The 18,148-nt window shown below is 45.0% G+C and overlaps 1 protein-coding gene across 3 annotated transcripts in view; it reads right to left on the bottom strand.

The window, feature by feature from the left end:
• Positions 1–8,380, bottom strand: part of BICDL1 (BICD family like cargo adaptor 1) — a 48,828-nt gene extending 40,448 nt beyond the window's left edge. For 2 of the 3 annotated variants that reach the window (XR_009208404.1, XR_009208405.1), the window contains exons 1-2: positions 8,045–8,365; positions 3,150–3,365 (exon numbers count right to left, since the gene is read on the bottom strand). Coding sequence is in view for 1 of the 3 variants with exons in the window: in XM_058422873.1 (XP_058278856.1) it covers positions 3,150–3,365; positions 8,045–8,365 (537 nt within the window). In the remaining 2 variants the exon portion in view is untranslated. Of the gene's footprint in view, positions 1–3,149; positions 3,366–8,044 lie in introns of all 3 variants that reach the window. The other variant, XM_058422873.1, reaches the window with a different exon arrangement.
• Between the last annotated feature and the right edge of the window lie 9,768 nt (positions 8,381–18,148).

Below are 18,148 nucleotides of genomic sequence, written 5' to 3'. Positions count from 1 at the left end.
CCTTATTTTAGCCTCTTGGTAACAGAGGCAAAAGGCTAATTTTTAGATACTGGAACAGACTTAAAATTCCTATCCTTGAGTTTTCCTTATCAGTCTTGGCTAGAACTGACAATGGATTTTTTCAGTTCCAGGCATTAATTGCAAGACAGAACTTTACAGGTCCCCTTGCTGTCCTTGTGTGGGTGTGTGTGCTTGGTTAGTTGGCATTTGTGCCAGATTTAGACAAAGTGAGTGTGTATTGGCTTTTCATCTCTGGGGAAAGCAGGGTTAAAAAAAAAAGTCCTAAAGACTAATTAGTTGGTGAAAGTATGGCAGCAGCAGGAAGGAGGAGGGGCAGAATGAAGGAGATGGTGGCTGCTGCCCTGCTTTGAGATAAAGGAGGTTGAAGCCCAGGGAATCCAGAAGAAACAAGCAGGACCATGTGGGCTGGCAGCTCCTGAGGCTGACTGTCATTCACACAGAGTCTAGTGCCAAGGGGATACCTTCTCCAGGAGAGAGATGATCAAGTGTTGTTAAATGGGGCCACGAGGTGTCAATTGCTAAAAACTGTAGAAATTCAAATTTAAGGAGCCAGTACTTACTTGTGCAGAAGCCTGTCTTTGTGTCCTGTGAGTGAAACAGGATATAGAGTGGTTGGACAGGGCAGACTGGAGGCTCTGAATAAGGCTTTCATCACCTTATCCCAGACTTCTCATAACCCTCTGCTCCCAAACAACTCACAGTGACACAAGTGGAGAACCAGGAACACAAGGAGGATACCAGCAACACCTTAAAAGTCACAGAAGCTGTAACAGCCCTGCTTTGTAGGACTTTTCCACTCCCAGTGCTCAGTTCGTGACCCCAGGTGAGACTCCAGCCTGTGGCAGGAGTGGCTGTGGGCAAGCACATCCCTGCAGCTCCTATTTGCCCTTTTTATTAACTGGAAGCCTAAGTGGTAACAGAAGCCACAACTACATGGGTGCAGGGTTTAGGCAGTGCCACTGCCTCAGGGATTACATGTGTAACCTCTTCAGAATAAGAGACCAGACACATGAGACTGCAAATATACAACGGAGCAGCAAATATGGAATATTAAGCAGCCAGGAATCAAGTGTTAATATAATGCTGGGATTTTAAAAAGCCTCAGCTAAAACCCTGAAAATGACAACAGATTGTTCCTCGCTCTCTTTCAATTTGTCCAAGTTTTCCTGACTGTGGGGAGACTGTTTACACCCTTGCTATACCCATTGCTGTATTTGAGTTACTGGCAAGTTTTGGCCAGGTGACAAACTCAATGAGCACTGGATCGTGCCTCAGCAAACATCAGCTCTGTCTCTATCAGAGCTTATCTGCATTGGAGAAAAACTGTCCTCCAAGCTAGAAGCAGGGCTGGAATGGGAAGGGCAGCACCAATACTCAGCATATTTGAATGTGGCAGTTCTGAAGTGGGTCAATGAAGACCATTTCTGGCACTAATAGGGAGTTAAGGGAACAAAACCCATGCTTGGACAACACATGCTGGTGGACTTAATTTGGTGGTTCCTCTGACAAGGCTTTGTGGAGTGGCTCTCTGAGCATCTAGCTGTGAGAAGTTCCTGTAGCACAAGTAACAATAATCCCATGTGGTTTAAAAGCCCAAAACAAGCTGTCTGGTTTGCCCCTCCTACCTTCTAGTCTGTTCTTCCAGTTTATGCCTATGCTGGGACCACAACAAATATTACATTCCCCAGACCGTGACAGAAATCATACATACTCAGAAAATTATTGAGTCACCAGATCTGATGGGAGCCAGTTTCTTAACCCTGGATAAGAAACCTGACACAACACAGGGCATGTGCAATCTTGGGTGGAAACTCTCATCCATGGTGTATGTGGAATATGCTCTGCCCAGAGAAAAGGTGAAAGATCTGTAGCTCACTTGGGACACATGGCTTTTAAAAAAATTATAAACTTAGCAACATTCCAGAGGTAAGAAAGATGAGATCTTTGTTGTTGTAGTTGTTGTTTTTTTTAAGACAGTTAACCAAATTGGAATAAGTGACTTTTTTAGTCCTTGACAAGAAAATCTACAGTGGAATGAGGAATGATTTCCTCAAATGTCAGTACAGAGTGTCATACCCAAGACTTGCTCTTCTCACCTCCAGATGCACAACTGCATAGACAGCTTGAGTGAAGACCTGTACATTTGGCCCTCTTCAGAGTCCACTGCTCCTAGTGTTGTGGTTGAGGTGTCCACCCTCCCATAAGCAATATCCCCGTGTCAGCCCCAGAGACTCAGCTCTGACAGAATCTAGTTTGAGAGATGTTCTCACAGCGTGAGATGGGCCTCTTCAGCATGAATCTGTGTGTGTGTTTTTGTTCTATGCTATTTTGGGAATAAGCAACTGATAACAAGCAAATGCTTTTGTGTGCTGGAGTAACCGTGTTCTCAAGAATTAAAATTATGGTTTGTACTAACTGTCCAGTGGGGAGGAAAAGAATCAAGGTTCTTAATTCCAGAAGACAGATTAACTTCTGCGGGAAGAAGGCAGAAACTGTTAAGTCTTTTGCTGTCAGAAAGAAACTCATGCTGCAAGTGTTCAGTCAATTAGGCTGATTTATAGCAGCCTCACTATAAATCCTCTTTCATTCAGAGGCAAGTTAAGCTCTTTGATGAAACATGGCATCTCAAGGAATTTCAGTAGGTTCTCACACATCTAACCATGGCAAAGTTATCTGTAGTGACACACCATCTGAGAATGACATAGTATGTTCAGTTCCACAACATTACAGCAATGTATCTCAAAAAAGGGAGGCTGCAAAAAGCCTTTCGTCCCACTGTTGTAGATCAGCCTTCTTGCATGCTACATTTGTTCAGCCTATTAGCAAATTAGAAACAGGTTTTCTAAATCAGTTCTAGATACAAAAACAGTTGAGAGAGACAGCTATGCAGTAAATGACCACTCAACCCAGAAACACAATTGTTTTGTCAAAGAAATGCATCACTGCTTAGAGGTGTAAAATCAGTTTAAAGGCAGCATCTCTTATTGGGGCACTTGTGTAGCATGACCAGAGGCAGAAGGGTTTGTTTCCCTGGAAGTGGGAGCTTTCCCACTCCTTTGCCCCAGAGTGGGATGACAGCAGAGCTGTGACTCTGTCCCGTGCCCAGCTGTGCCACCCAGCTGACTTACCCTGCTGAGCTGGTCCAGGAGTCTTTGGTTCTGCTCGGAGAGTTCCTGGACAGCGCGCGTCTTCTCCCGGTCGGCTTCGCGCAGATGGACCTGCTGCTTCTCCAGCTCATCCTGCAGCTGCTTCACATCGCTCTCCAGTTCAGACACCCTTCCTTCCCACTCTCCTTCCTTGTTCTCAAATCGCCGCCGCAATTCGTGCTTCTCTTGTTCCAGGTGCTAAAAGATGGGGGGAAAAGGTTAGGAAGGAAGGGGAAAAAGGTGAATGTCTCCTTTTCCTCACCTATGCTAGGCTAAAACCTTGTGCAGGAAAGAGAAGGGTGCTTGAGCGTGACAATGCCATGGAGATAGCAATTCCACATCAGGGCAGGTCACTGGCACTACAGCCATTTTCCATTTCCAGCAATTGGCCTGTCCTTGGCCACTGGAGTTCAGCACATTGAATTTTTACTGAAATAACTGCCAAAAGAGTAAAGTAGGCTGCATGTCAATAGGCAGAATATATAGGTCAGACAGAGCAATTGATTTAGCAGAATCCAGCTTAACTCCAAAGCAATATTTCAGTGGTCAGTGGCATAATTCTTTTAAAATTGCCTTTATAGTCAAAATACACAAACTCTATACCCTTTCTGTTGGTGAGGAATGTAGATGAGGCATCCTTGTTGTCATATGGGTCTCATGAACAACAGCTGAATCATCTATCCATTTGCTCCTTCTATTCCTGACCTAATTAGTTGTCTGAGAGTTTGATAGTGCACAGTAACTCCATTGTTTGATGCAGTCCGCTCTGGAATGGCAATGGATGCAATGAACTGGTTGCTATAGACATTATGTACGTGCATGTTCTGGGTTCAGGTTTCTTAGAAACCACTCTCAGTTCTGGAGACTCTGCTCTGCTTCGGATTGGCTGGAAAATGAGGGACAGCACAAATCTGGTGAAACTTTTGCGTGTTTTACAGTCTCAATTAAATGAGGGCTTGACTGAAACAGAGCTGCAAATCAGGTCAAAGCATATTTATGTTGTGCCCATTTGAAAGAATCCCTGCTCCAAAACCCTGAGTTTAAATTTCCCCTGATGACTGAAGACACACATTTACTTTCAGAACAGTCACAGATTGGGGACACGGGCACATCCCAGGATTATCAGGAAAACCTGAAAAACGGGAGTCCTCTCCTTGTTGGTTGTCCTCTGATCCCCAGAATATTCTGCTACTCTCTATCAGATTCCCCAGTCTTTAAAGAATGTGTCTCAGAAAAGAACAGAAACCCACTGGGCCAAACACTGGTAGCACTTGCCTATTTCTCCCGGGTGAATTGTTCCCTGGTGAACAATTCCCATGGCACTTCTGATAGGAGGGGAAAATAAACCTGCTAGGCAGAAAAGAAAATTGCACTGCATTTATGTGAAGTGGCTTTTTATTGCTTGTTAGAAACACAGGCTGTGAGGGGGCTGTTTCCCCTGGGTGCCTATTGCTGATGACACACAGCCTCCCTGGCAGGGTCCCTGTCACCTTCCTGAGCAGGTCTGAATGTCAAAAGCCTCCAGTTCCTCTCCAGCCCTCTGGCCTGTGTATTGATAATCTTCCACCTTTTTTTGGCTTTGCCATGCAGATGCCATGTTTTCTCTTTCTTTACCTGGTCCCCAATCCTTTATGCTCCTTCCAGCTCAGTGTAGCAGCATGTTGCTTGTGCCCTTCCAAATCTTTCTGCAAATTCCAGACTGTCATGAAAAACCCTTAAATATGAGGGAAAGTTTATTAAAAGCAATGGCTCATAGCAAGGGATTTCCCCATGTTTCAGACACCTAAAGAGTAAGCATCCTTGGAAATGAGCTAAGCAGTAATATAAATATTTTAATGCAATAGGCAGGCATGAGATCCCAGCACCTAGCACATGACAACCATTGCAAAGAAACCCTGTTTGTAGTCCAAGTGTGGCTGGAGTAGCCACAATTTCACTTTCAGAGGCACACTGAAAATTCTGTCTTTTATAGCTCTGCCTCTTTCACTGCTAGGCAACGTTTAGAAAGATCCAGGGCCTTCTCTAAATGGAAAGTGGAACTTTAGCCTGCTGAGAAGCAGCACTGCAGCTGAAGTGCCCCAGACACCCAAATGTGATTTAGAAACCACTGATAACCCTTGCTAATCATTTAAAAAGCACTTTAGTCCTTCACTGCAAAAGAAAATCTCCACTGCACACAGCCCCAGTCCAAAGCCATCTACAAAGGCTGGCGTTAGAAGGAGGTGAAGAATATCAAGTTTACGCTGTTGTGACAGAGAAGCCAGAACAGAGCAGTGGGGCATGGAAAGGCTGTTGCAAAGAGGATAACCCAGATGAGATGTGTTGACTGGTCCCTCCTGGTTCTGCCAGCTGCCTTCTCCCCTGGCCTGCCCTCACCCCAGCACCTGCAGGGCTGCAGATCTGGAGAGGGGATTTCTGCACGTAGTGCTGATAGGGCAAACTGCTGTCCTCAGTAAGGAAGTTTCTTGTTTCCTGAGTTTCTTGTCTCTCCATTCACCAACTGCTCATTGATTTTTACAGAGAACTGCTTTCTAGAAGATATTTTCTTCTGAAAACAGCTTCTCTTCAGCTTAACTGAGCTGGGCTGGTCCTCATCTAAAGAGATGAAAGCAAGGGGGAGTTTCCCAGCTGATAAAGAGGGCTCATACTGTAAAGTGCTTGGACACAGCAGGCTCCTCTGTGGCAGAGGAACAGCAGTATTAACTCTTTTAATCCCTTACAGAGGATAAAATTGTCTAGGATCACATATCAGAATTTATTACAGAACTTCAATTTCATGATTAGAAAGGAATTTCAATTCAGCCTGTGAAGTAAAATGTTTGCCAGAGTAGGTGTATGGCAGGAATGGTGTATCTCAGCAATGAACCCACAAAACTAGACATTATTTAATCTTGAGGCAAAGCACCCAACGAGCAGACCAGTGCCTTGGCTATTGTGAAATGGAGAGGCTTCACTGAGCTCTTGTAACCAATTCTGAACTGTGAACTGGGAGAAAATATCTCCTTCTAAGTGCTGCTTAAACATCATTATATCAGGTTGTCACCAAGGATCTCATCTGAGACCTTGCTTCTTGTCACGGTCAGAAAGTTCTCAGTGTAGGAAAGGAGGGAACAGCTGTGGAGGGAACAACTCTCCGCTTCTCTGAAATCAAAAAGCTTATTGTGAAATTTTATTCACTTCAGTGGCAACAGGAAGAGGCCAAGATTTAATCTGCAGAGGCTGGGATTATCAAGCTTGTGTTTTAGAAGATTAATGTTGAAATCTGATTTTTTGTGTGAAGCAGCACGGGGTTAAATTTGCCAAACCCAGTGGGGAAAAAAATGACCCTTAAGTAGATAACACTAACTCCCCTCAAATGGGTAGCCTGGACAATAGCAATCTGTTATTCCCCTGGGAAGTTAGGGTGATAGTAATGGGATGAAAATATGTAAACAGTTGGTTGTGTTTACAATCCCTTCCTTTACCTTCTGAATGCGCCTGTGAGAGCAGAGGTAAACATTTGTGGGATGTTATTTAAAGTACTATAAAGTCATAGTTTCTCCACTCTCCTTTTCACCTCTACATTTTGCAAACAGTGAGAGGTATTTGAGAACTCCCCAAGAGGCAGCTCGGTGGGTACCTAAACTTGTGCATTTTTCCTTTAATGGTAGGAAAGGTTCTACTAGAACTCCTAAGGAAAACTGTGTCAGCACAACACCACATACGTCTGTTGTTGCTTAAAGATCAACGTGGAAACATTCACTCTGGCAAATTTTAATACTCTGGGAAATTCTAATCTGATAAAAAGAGGCATTAAGCAACAATTTGAGCAAATGTCACCTTCACTCTTTTTCTGTTAGAATAGCAAAGGCAGAGAGATTCCACTGCAAAGAGGAAGGGATCAGCTGGGGTAAAATGACAAGTTTAATAAAAGAGAGGAAATTTTGTCAGGAGAACAAAGGGCATACAGTAATTTCACAAATCCTCTTGAACTTGAGAAATGTTAAGTCTGTGAGGAAGAAATACAGGAATATGCAGGACTGTGCAGAAAGGACTGGTCTAGAGCAGTGACTTGAAATGTGAATGTTAATCCAGCACTGTTCAAACTCTCTCCAGAAAGGTTAGAGAGGCTTTTCTCAGCCTTCTAAGCAGTATTACTTATTGGAAGAAATACAATTTCAAGAGTACCTCTGAGGAATAGTGAATAATAGTGGCTCTCCCACAATTGTACAAGAGAGTTGTTAAAAAAAAAAAAAAAAAAAAAAAAAAAAAAAAAAAAAAAAAGCTGACTGCACAAGTCTTTTTCTTTGTAACAGCTCTATTTTGTCTTTAAAAAATCAATAAATAGCTCGATCCCTTGAGTTCCTGGCAAACAGCTCTCTCTAGATACCTGTCGGCATTTTTCAGAGCAAACAGCTACCAGCGATGTATCATTAGGGCTTATCTCCTGCCATGCCTAAAGCTTTAGCTGCAACAGCTTAAGCATAAGGGTCACATATGCTCTGTAGCTCAGTACCTGCTGTGCGAATTTAACTTCCGAGGTATTTCTGTGACGAGATGAGCCGCGCACATCCCTCCCAGGTGGTCCTGGGGCAGAACAGCCCCCCAGGAGCCTCCGGAGCGCGGTGCTGCAGCCCGGCCCCGGCCCCACACGCCGGCTCTCGGCCGGGGGGAGCGGGGGAGACGGCAGCTTTGCCTCCCCCAGGCCTCGCAGGCATTGCTCAGACCCTTTCTCCCCCGTCACGGCCACAGCGAGTCCCGTGGGCTGCTCGGCAGGGCCCGCACCCGCCGCCCGCCCCCGGCGCTCGCCGAAGGGGCCGCGCAGCGCGGGGAGAACCCGCGGGCCGGGGCCGGGGCCGGGGCCGGGGCCGGGCGGGCGGAGCGCGGCGGGGCCTCACCTCCAGCTTGTCGGTGAGCTCCTTGTGCATCCTCTCGTACTGCCGGCTCATGTCCTGGTTGCGCTCCAGCAGCGCCTTGCCCAGCCGCGCCGCCAGCACCAGGTCCTTCTCCTTCTGCCGGATCAGCGAGAGCAGCTCGGGGTCGCGGGCGGCGGCGGCGGGCGGCGGCTCCGGCGGCTCCCCGGCGGCGGCCAGCAGCGCCAGCTCCTCCTCCAGGGCCAGCTCCAGGGCGGCGGCCCCGGGCGGCTCCATGCCGCCGGCGCTGTCCGCCTCCGCCGGTGCTGACCCGGCGGCGGGCAGGCGCAGGCACGGCGCCGACATGGCCCTGCGCGCCCGCCGCCGCTCCGCTGCGCCCCCCGCGCCCGGCCCGCGGCTGCGGCGGCTGGGCGGGGAGCGCCGCCGCCCCCGGCCCCCGCCCCCCGGCGCCGGGCCCCGGCAGCGCATCGCCACCGCCACGGCCACTGCCGCCGCCACCGGGCCCGGGTGGCGCGGGGGAAACCGGGTCCTGCTGGCCCCGGCTGCCGCGGGCAGGTCTCGCCCCTTCTGCCGCAGGCCCAGGCCAAAAATCCCTCCAAAACATCGGGGAAAGCCGAGGAGGGAATTTGGCACCCCCGAGGGGCGCAGCGCGTTCTCCTCGCTCGCCGCCCGCTCCCCCAGAGCTGTAGCGGGGCTCTTTTGGTTGCCGGAGCAGCTCTCGGGATCTTTGTGCTCAGTTGTTCACTCCGGAGAGCTGACTACAGCGTCCAACAGCCACCGGGGCTCGCTTTCAATTTCAGATTGTTTGGGATGTTCTCGGGTAACATTTCTCCTAAAGGTGCCCTCAGTGAACGTTGGGAATTGTAGTCAGTTCAGCTCCTAGCACTATTCCCTCTGTTAGGGGCAGGGCTGGTAGGGGTTTCAGTTTTGGTTTTGTTGATTTTCTGTCTCCTTAGATCCCAGTACAGGAAGGAGGCTGAAGCAAAATATAGCAGCATAAACCTGTATATTTTCATTTTTGCTAAGACCCCATTCCTTCAATTTCTGATTATATTTTCATTTCAAGCGAGGCTTTAATAGTAATTGCAGAAAAACACTTTGAAGGAAACTTGTGCTTTTGATTCCTAGATTCTGCAGAAAGGAATTATGAGTTTTACAGCTTTTTTCTTTTTACTGTGCTTTTTGGGGGCTTGCTTTCCTTTTCTTCACTTAGACCATGTTCATCTGTATGCAACAGCCCCAACACATCGGTCCACGGATGTTTTTGGCTGGGACAGTTGGTGACTGATGCAGTTTTCAAGCAGGGCTGGCTCCTGCCTCGCGTCAGACTCAGGGCCCTGGAGAGCTGCTGATTATTCATAACAGTTAGAACACGAATTGTGGGAATGCGAACTTCCCTCTGGCCATCTGCCGCTGGGACTTGGCCTTTTGTGGGGATACCCCCCAACAGCCCAGCTTGAGGGACCTGTTGATCCCTGGCCTTTTTCCTGGCAGCATCAGTTAACAGCAGTGCTGCTGTCTGTAATGTGAGCACCTACTCTCCAAGGACCAGGCAGAGACTGGTGCCTCGTGCTGCCAGCACCTGTCCCACCACGGTGACTGTAGGCCCTTATGACCGTTATGATTTCTTTTGCGCTGGGGACCCAGAGGTGACACCTCCTTTATCTCACAGCAATTCCCCCAAGCACTGACTTTTCCCGTCCTTTTGTCCATGCAGTTCCACAGATGCTTACATTGCTGGAAAGAGGGATTGACCATAAGGTGAGGTGGTTGGGACAATATTGGCCCTTTTAAAAGAGCCCTCGTCCCAAGAGGAGCTGTGATTGCACAGATTCGATCATCGCTATTTAAACACAGGAGGGCGTTTAATATTTAAACTGATTGTGAGCACCTTCTGCTGGAAGTGCCTACTACAGCAAACCAAGCCTCCTGGTGTGATTAATGAAATCCATTGTGGCATTAATTTTCATCTCTAATGCTTCCTTCAGTGTATAAAACAAAAAGAGATTATACTGAGATGGTTTTAATCTCCCAAACAAAGCCTGAAACAAACCCCATTGCTGCAGCTGTTAGGATAGGGATGAAGAAAAGCTATTGCTTGGATGGAGAGGAAAAAGCACATATAAATCAGTGAAATGTATTGTAAATATGCCACCATCTTAGTCAGGCATCTATACAAGCTTAATGTTCTTTTGGGGACTATTGACTGCAAAACATATCTGCGTTATCTGGAGTAACCCTGGATTAAAGCTTTGTTTGTAGCACAACATATTATTGACTTCCACTTTAAAAAAAAAATCCATTGTCCTGTGAACTCAATTATTGATTTGGCTTTTTAGAAATATGTTATCTTACTGCTTCTAAAACTCCTTTGTATGCTACTTTATTAGTATTTTATTTTGTATGTGTTATCCCAATCAAATACCTATGAAAAACTGTTAAGAATATAACAATGCAGTTTCTTTACAGTGAAATGGTGGCATTATCTATTAGGATCCTAAAATGTATTTCAGCTGAGAGCTGGGACAATTGCTACCCATAAGTGGACACCCAACTCCCATTTCTGCTCTTCTTGCCCTGCTTCAGTTTGGTTATGTCCTTTGGAGAACCTCAGCCCAGAAAACAGAAGATTTAGTTATTGGAAACAAGTCAAACATGAGGTTGTTTTGTTTTCATTGCACTGCTGAAGCCTGATGTGAGACTTCACTCCTCAGGTACTGCAACAGTGAGTAGTTCTTGTGGAGATTTAGATCAGGCATTTCAAGAGCTGACGCTCTTGGAACACAGAAGGTTCCTGCGTGTACAGAACAAATGATCTTTCGGCCTGGAAATCACTCCAGGGATGGCCCTTTCTGAAAATGCAAAAAGGCCAGGCTGACTCAAGCACACAGAGAACCAAAAGCAAGTGACTGATGCCAGTGATGTCATCACAGAACACAGAAATGTCACCTTGCCCTGGACATATGAAGGCCTTCTTTGTGATATTAGCAAAGAAGAGTGAAAATAAAGCATAGGGATAAGAGAGTGCTGTAAGAGTCTTAATCATTCTTTCCTTGCTCAGATCAAAATCTTGCAGGTCTGTATAAACTAGAAAGCAAAAGTTCTATTCTTATGGGGCAAAAGGATGGCACTGACTTTGCCTCTAAGTAATTTTATCCCCTTCTTGTTTTTCCCCGTCTCACAAGTATTGAATCCAGAAAATAAGACATGGGGAGGGTTGGAGAAATTGACTCAAGGAGCCAGCCAGGGCAAACTGCCAGCACAAATTTCCTCTCCTAAACAGGTTCCTAAAAGAGCAAGATATTGAAACAGGCAATCCAGCTTAAGCTGTGGATACAGCAATGGGTATTGTCCTTCCCAGAGGGTCAAGGAGAGGTGAACTCTAAGCTGTCCAGGCTCTTCAAGCCCAGTGTCAAGTATATTGTTAAATCTGATGCTTTGAAATCTGTATTCTGCCTTGTAGGGATTTCACTGCTGACAAAGGAAGCGTGGCAAAGGCTCTGGACCTTTGGTGGTTACACCAACAAATGCTGAAGCATGTAGGACTGTATGACTTGAGCAGGACAAAGCATCTTTCGCACATCAGAAAAGCCACAAATCCAATAAATGTCCAAGTGCTTCAATCAATACCTTCACCTCAGCTGTGAGGGCAGCACTCAGATAACAGGCACTGCAAGGGGTCATCATTTTTTGTTTAGAGTAAGAGGAGAAAGAGATGTGTTGTGGGAAAGCCACAGCCAGACCTGTAAAAGTAGGTTATTGTCCTATGCTTTTAAAGCCGACTGTGGTGTGAAAGGAATTCCCATCAACATCCTTAATCTTCCTGCCAGTGGGCTGACAGACTTCCAGGGGAGGCAGCACAAGCTATCAGGTTTCTTTTGCCATTCTCTCTCTCTTTCTCCCTCCCTCCCTCCCTGCCTTACTCCCCCCCTTTCTGAATGATTAATTGCTTTATTCTTCTCTCTGTTTCCCCAGACTTTATTTCTGACAAATATTTTACTTTTTCTGGTTGTTTGTGTACCTCTGTGCCGAGGTGTTACAGCCACAGCCTCCTCTGCTGCAAGAGGTGCAGGCAGCCTCAGAGAGTTTGCAGTTATCCTAACGAATAATTAAAGGACACGTGTGTCTTGCTTGCAAAACAGGCCAGAACTGCAAAGCCAGAGATAAGACTCACGTGTGACCTTTCTTTCTCCTTGCTTCTGTAATGCCCAAACCTATCCAGTATTTGCGTGCCCAGATTTTCCCTGATGCTGAGCAGAGGAAATACAGGATGGGAAGCTGTATTTGCAGAGCTTGGTAAGGGTGAAAAAACCAGAGATTCATCATTAAACAGAAGGGAAAGAAAGCTGTTATGAGTGTTAGCCAAGCAAGATGTAGTAAAATAAAAGACCATCCTGATTTTTCTCAAGGCTCAATACCTCCACAGAGTTTCTGACAAGTTTGTTGCTTCCCAGGTTTATCAATATCACATCAGGCAGAGCAGAAAAACCACTCATCCACCATGGTGATTCATGACATTGAAGTCAGGGGAAAAATCCCTTGACTGCTAAGGGGGTAAAGCATGGCCTGGATGACTCAGGAGTGCCCAAGGACAGAGCCAACCATGCTGAGCTCACTCTGCCTGTGTAAGGAGCAAGGGGTGCAAAGGTTAAAGAATGGGGGAACAGTTTGACTTGTAATATGGCACATAGGAGTTAGAGATGTAACTATTTTGTACTATAGGTTTTAGTCTCTGTGAGTTGTGAAGTTTGGAAGCATTCTGTAACAGTTTCTCCAAAACAAAACTGACATTGCCAGGAACAAGCAGAACTACTCTGGACCTGGAGGAGTTGCATGGCCAATATTTCAGGCCAGATTGATCTGTTTGGGGTATCCCACCAATAAGCTGACTTTGGTTCACACCTGGCCCTGATCTGACACACATGCTGCCTTGCACCTGAGGCTCCTTCTTGACTTACCATGCTCCAGGGAGACTCAGGACACAGGATCCAAGCTGGCTCCTTCTTAGTGGGATGATCTTCCAACACTTATGCCAAGAGGGCCCCCATCCTCACACATCCTTGCACCAGCTGCTGGGATTGCAGTGTGCCTTTGGCAACAGGTGACAGACTGCTGGAGCTACTCAGAGCTGCTGGAGGAGCTGCAAAGAAACAAAAAATGTCTCAGGGACATGGTGAGAACAACAGGTTGCAGAGCTGGGCTGGGGACATGCAGGGTGACACTGCACACTCACATGAGAGGTGTTGGCTCTGAGTGCTCCCACACAAACCCAGCCATGGGCTGGCTGCTTCTGCAGCCCACAGGAAGAGTAAAGAGGTAATGGTTTCATCAGGAGATGTACATCTATATCTAGACTGGTGCTGTGGGGTTTTTTTAATGAACTAGGTGTTTCCAGCAGTGGGTGTGAGTTCTCCCTCTTGAATCTTACCAATTTTGCCAAGCCTTTGTGGAACAAACACTCCTATTAAGAATTAAAAAGTAGTTTGTGCCTTTGCTCATATGAAGGCACAAACTGAGCTATTCTTGTATTTCTTGTTCTTATTGCTTGTATTTCTTTAAAGCAGACCCTTAAGTCCTAAAATTACCTGTCATGGTGTGGGCCATGGAGTTCTGCAACCATTAAATGATTGGACATGACTTTGTTCTTTGTTGTAGGGAAAATTATTTGTTCACTGTGATCTCACTCTGCTTCTTAGGGATATGCTGTGATTTGTAATGACTTGTTTTAGGAATGCTGGTCTTTGATCTGGCATTATTGGATTGTAATTGACCACGTTGACACAAAGCAATGTGGGGTTTAATGCAGCCTCTTTCACTCACTGTTGTGGTCAATTATTTCATGATAATGGCAACTCTGCCAGGTATTTTTGCTTCATTGAGCAATCATGTTGTTATGGAAACTGGTATTCTATAAATTATTTGAAGAGAGGCCTGATTCATTTCTTGGGAACAAGAAATTTTGAAGTAAAAAGTACAGGATAACAGGTTTTATTAGCTGTATACTTATTTGTGTAATTACTTGTCCTTAGAGGTGTTAACTCCTTGATGCAAATACCAGCACCTTCATGCCCCTACAGGATCTGCTCTGTGGTCACATCGTTAGGAGCCAGACAATCCTGCCCAGGGGGTGGTATCCTGGGTATGTGCAGTGTAGAAGCTTTCAGATGAGCTTTTGCAGCACCCACTGCCTATGAGAGTAATCCCCTTTCATGCTCTGAGCTGTTTCCTCAGCACTTTCCAAGAGCACCAACTATGATAAACATGTGGGTGGAAAACCATTGAACAGAAGTAATTAAGTTGCTCCTGGTGAGCTAAAGCTCATTCTACATGGATGAGGAACCCTGCCTTAGCTTGAGGTAGTCAGTGCTATTCCCCAGCATCTTTTTCATGCTTTCAAACTGCAATCTCTTCTGGTTCTTTTGAACAGCTGAGTTATTAAAAAGAACATTGTCACCTTTTACATGTTCAGCTCACAGGACAGGGAGCACGCTGTCTCCCTGAGCCCCAGGAGTGCTCTGCATGGTCAGAGCAATAACCTCTCCTCCTCTTGGCTCTGGAGGCACCTGGAAATCTGTCTTTGCAGTGTCACCGTGGCCATGGGGAGACCTGCAAGTACTAGGGAACCAGTTTCCAGATGGTAGTATGTTTCCCTTAATTTCTCCAGAAAAATGAAAATCCTGTGCCTTCCCATCCTAGTTACTGGTTTCTAAATCCCCTTCAGTTTTGTCAGCACCCTTCCGTTTCACAGCATGGCGAGTTGCCAGACTGGTGTGTCATCTCCCTGGGGTTTGCTGCCCACATAGCAGGTATTCAAACTCAAAATAGCAGATTTTGTAAGAGTGCAGGACAGCTTCAGCTGGCAGGAAAAGATTTGGGTTTCTCACAAATGTGGTTACATATTGGTGTATGAGAACAATTCACAATGAAATGAAACTTACTATGAGTGATTTCCATTTTCAGCTCATATAATGTACAGGAGTTTTCAAGAGGAAAAGAATTGGCAAATAATAGCTAAGATATACTATTGAATTATGGGTATTGCTTTCTCTTGTTTAATTACCTGCAGACTACACTATCCTTTTGGAAAGGCAACGGCAGAACAGTTTTCTTCTGGCAAAAGTATTTCTGTAGGATTAAAAAGTAAATTATTTTCCATAAATTGTACTGCTCAGAAAACCAATGTATCTTTATTTTCCCCATTTGGGGAGTTGAATCACAAACAAAAGCAGGACGTAGAAAGCTTATTTATTTTCTTGTTTTACTGTAAGCCTAAGCTCCTCTGTACAGCACCGTGCAAAGATCCCTGGATGCGGCACATGGCATCTGCTTTTGGAGAGGAAGCAAAACCAGACCTTTCCCAAAACTACACACCACCCCTCGCTGTACTGTCTGCTTTCCAAGGAGTCCAAAGCTCCCCACAGAAACTATAATGAGGCAACTCTTGGGGTGACATTGTCCTGTAATCCCTGTTCTCCTTTCACAGAGGGATGAGGAGAAGCCAAGGCAGTAACTTGCCAACAGTCCCTGATGCCGAGGCATGCAAATCTCATGATCAAGATGTGACCTACAGTCTTAACCCTTAGATCACAATTTCTCTTCAAGAGCCAAGTCACAAAAGGAAAAAAAAAAAGAGTTCCTGTCAATATCTCTGCAATGACTACACTGCTTTGGTTTTTGAGTCAGACTCCCAACGATCAAGGAAGGGGCTGCTGTAACGCAGCTGAAGTCACAGATATGTAACAGTGATGGTATAAAACAATTGAATAGAACAAGAGCAAAAGAGAATGTTGAAGCTCCAGAGGGCTTGAGATCAAAACATAAGGAACATGGAAAACATGAAAGAGATTGGTCTTAAATACTAGAAAGGCCCAATGGAGAGAATGAATTCATATTACAGTAATTTTACTGGTCCATTTTACAGTAATTTTTTTAAATTTTAAATTGTGAGATAAATTGTTTTTGTAATTTAAAAAAGTATTTCTTTATTCCTGCTGGGAGGACCTAGTTGACATCAGTTGTAAATGTGTTAGGACAGAAAAATCAAAGTGTTTAACTGCTGCGAGGCACTCTCATCATATCGTAATGCCTTTTGAAGCAGTAATTCAATGATTGATCAGAGGAGATCTAATTAACTGACTACATTATATGAAAAAAACAACCATGGAGAAAGCTGTGATACTCTGGGTATCACATTCATCAGAATCTTTGCTCTGCTGCATGGGTGTGGGTGTTCTAAGGAAAAGCCAAATTTTCATTCAATAGATCACCTAAAAATAAACCTTAAGATTAAAAGTTTCCTTTCTCTTTCTATCTTGCCCTTCCCATATTATTCCTTTGCATACTTCTAGACATTTTAGGAAGTGCATAGACCATATTTGTCATTAAAATATTCAGCATTAGCCTAACTGCTTAAATCTAATTTTCACCCACACATTATCTATATGGGGGTGAAATTTAGATGTGAGCATTACCTTAATAAAGTGCTTTCTATTCTTGTTTCCCATTTTTTCATTTTGCTGTACAGCATTCCATGCCTGCAGGGGCCGGGTGAGCTCAGTTGCGTTGGGAATGACATTTATGAACATTTAGTGCAGCCTAGGTGTGAGTTCACAGCCAACTTCTCCCATGGGGTGTGTGAAGGCAGCGATGTGACCAAAAGGGAGCCAGATACTCTTCACTGGGATCAATGAATCTGTTGACATGCTGCTGTAGAAAGATATAAAGATTTGGTGCATATTTTTCTTACACTATGGCCTTTCATCCCGGATGTAGAGACTGATAAAACACCACAGCAATCCAGGCTCTGGGTTTGGCTGAATGGTCTGTAGTTCTTCTCTCTCTTGGAGATCAGGTTGTTTTATAAAGCTTCACACTTTTGCCTGCCCAGAACAACATGAAATCAGCCTTGTTGAGCAGGAAGGGAAAAGACATCAAAAATCTTCTTTTGTACATTATTTCAGTGCTGTGGGTTACCCACTTATTTGGGTATCTGGTTTCTTTCGGCAACACTTTGCTATTAAAAGTATATCTTAGTTTAAATAAGCATGGGTTTGCCTATTTTAGTCATCCTCTTTTAGGTCAGTGTCAGATGTAGCCTTATGTGAAGAATTTAATTAATTTTAATTTTCCCTCACTGTTTACATATAAAGCCATCACATGGACAGATGAGTTTTGCTTCCCCAAATTTACACTTAAATGAAGAAATTTCAGTGAAGACTAGAAACTAAGGCAGCAACTACCTTCCAAACATTCCATTATTGAATATCCTTGCAGAAGAGCCCGTATGGCTTCCCATTCCACAGTCTGGCTCACAGTCCTTGCTGCTCCCTGGGTCAGTTTTGCGCTATTCAGTATAAAATACACACTGTGTCAGTTTTACTCCAGTTATTTAACTCCAACGGAGTAACCTATATACAACTAGCTGAAATATTTATGGGTTTGCCCTTCAAGTGTTTTTGTTTGTTGCGTGTTTCAGAACTTACTCAGTGGGAAAAAAAGGAGATGCTTGTACTTAACATGATATGTCTGCAGAGCTCAGGAAATAATGTCTCATTTTTCAAAGCACACCAACATCCCTGCCCAGTGCAGAAGCCTCCTGGGAACTTGCTGTGGGCATGAAAAGCAAGAGCTTACTGTGATTTTTAGTGTGTCTGCACATGCATCACCCTTGGTTGCTTCTCTTTCTCTCCTGATGACTTATCAGCCCAATAAGGTGTAGCATAAACAACCTGCAGCGCTATAGCTACCAGAAATTGGAAAATCATTCAGCAGCACAGCCTAAGAGCCAGCCCCAGCCAATGGGGGAAAGGCCTGTGGGTCACGGAGGTGATTTATGGGAATCATCTCTCAACTGCTATAGAATTAGCACCTAGAGTTGGAAAAAGAGTCTAGAATAAAGGAATCTACCTCTATGGAAAAGTGCCCCACTCTGCCCTTCAAATGTTTTATTTTAAAAGCTAGAGTTGTATTTATAGAAATTAAAATGGGGTTCCCCCGTGCCAGCCTTTTGTATCTATTATTCTAACATGCTTCTATTGAACTTTTCTGTCTTTCTGCTATCATTAATTGTATCTATTAGTTGTTAGTCTGTTTTACCCTTCCTTTATCTCAGTTCTTTGAAGAATAAAG

The sequence above is a fragment of the Hirundo rustica genome, chromosome 17 (assembly GCF_015227805.2).
Source record: "Hirundo rustica isolate bHirRus1 chromosome 17, bHirRus1.pri.v3, whole genome shotgun sequence".
In the NCBI taxonomy this organism is placed as follows: domain Eukaryota; kingdom Metazoa; phylum Chordata; class Aves; order Passeriformes; family Hirundinidae; genus Hirundo; species Hirundo rustica.
The sequence above is the reverse complement of the archived record's forward strand: the minus strand, read 5'-3'. Positions and strand labels throughout refer to the sequence as shown.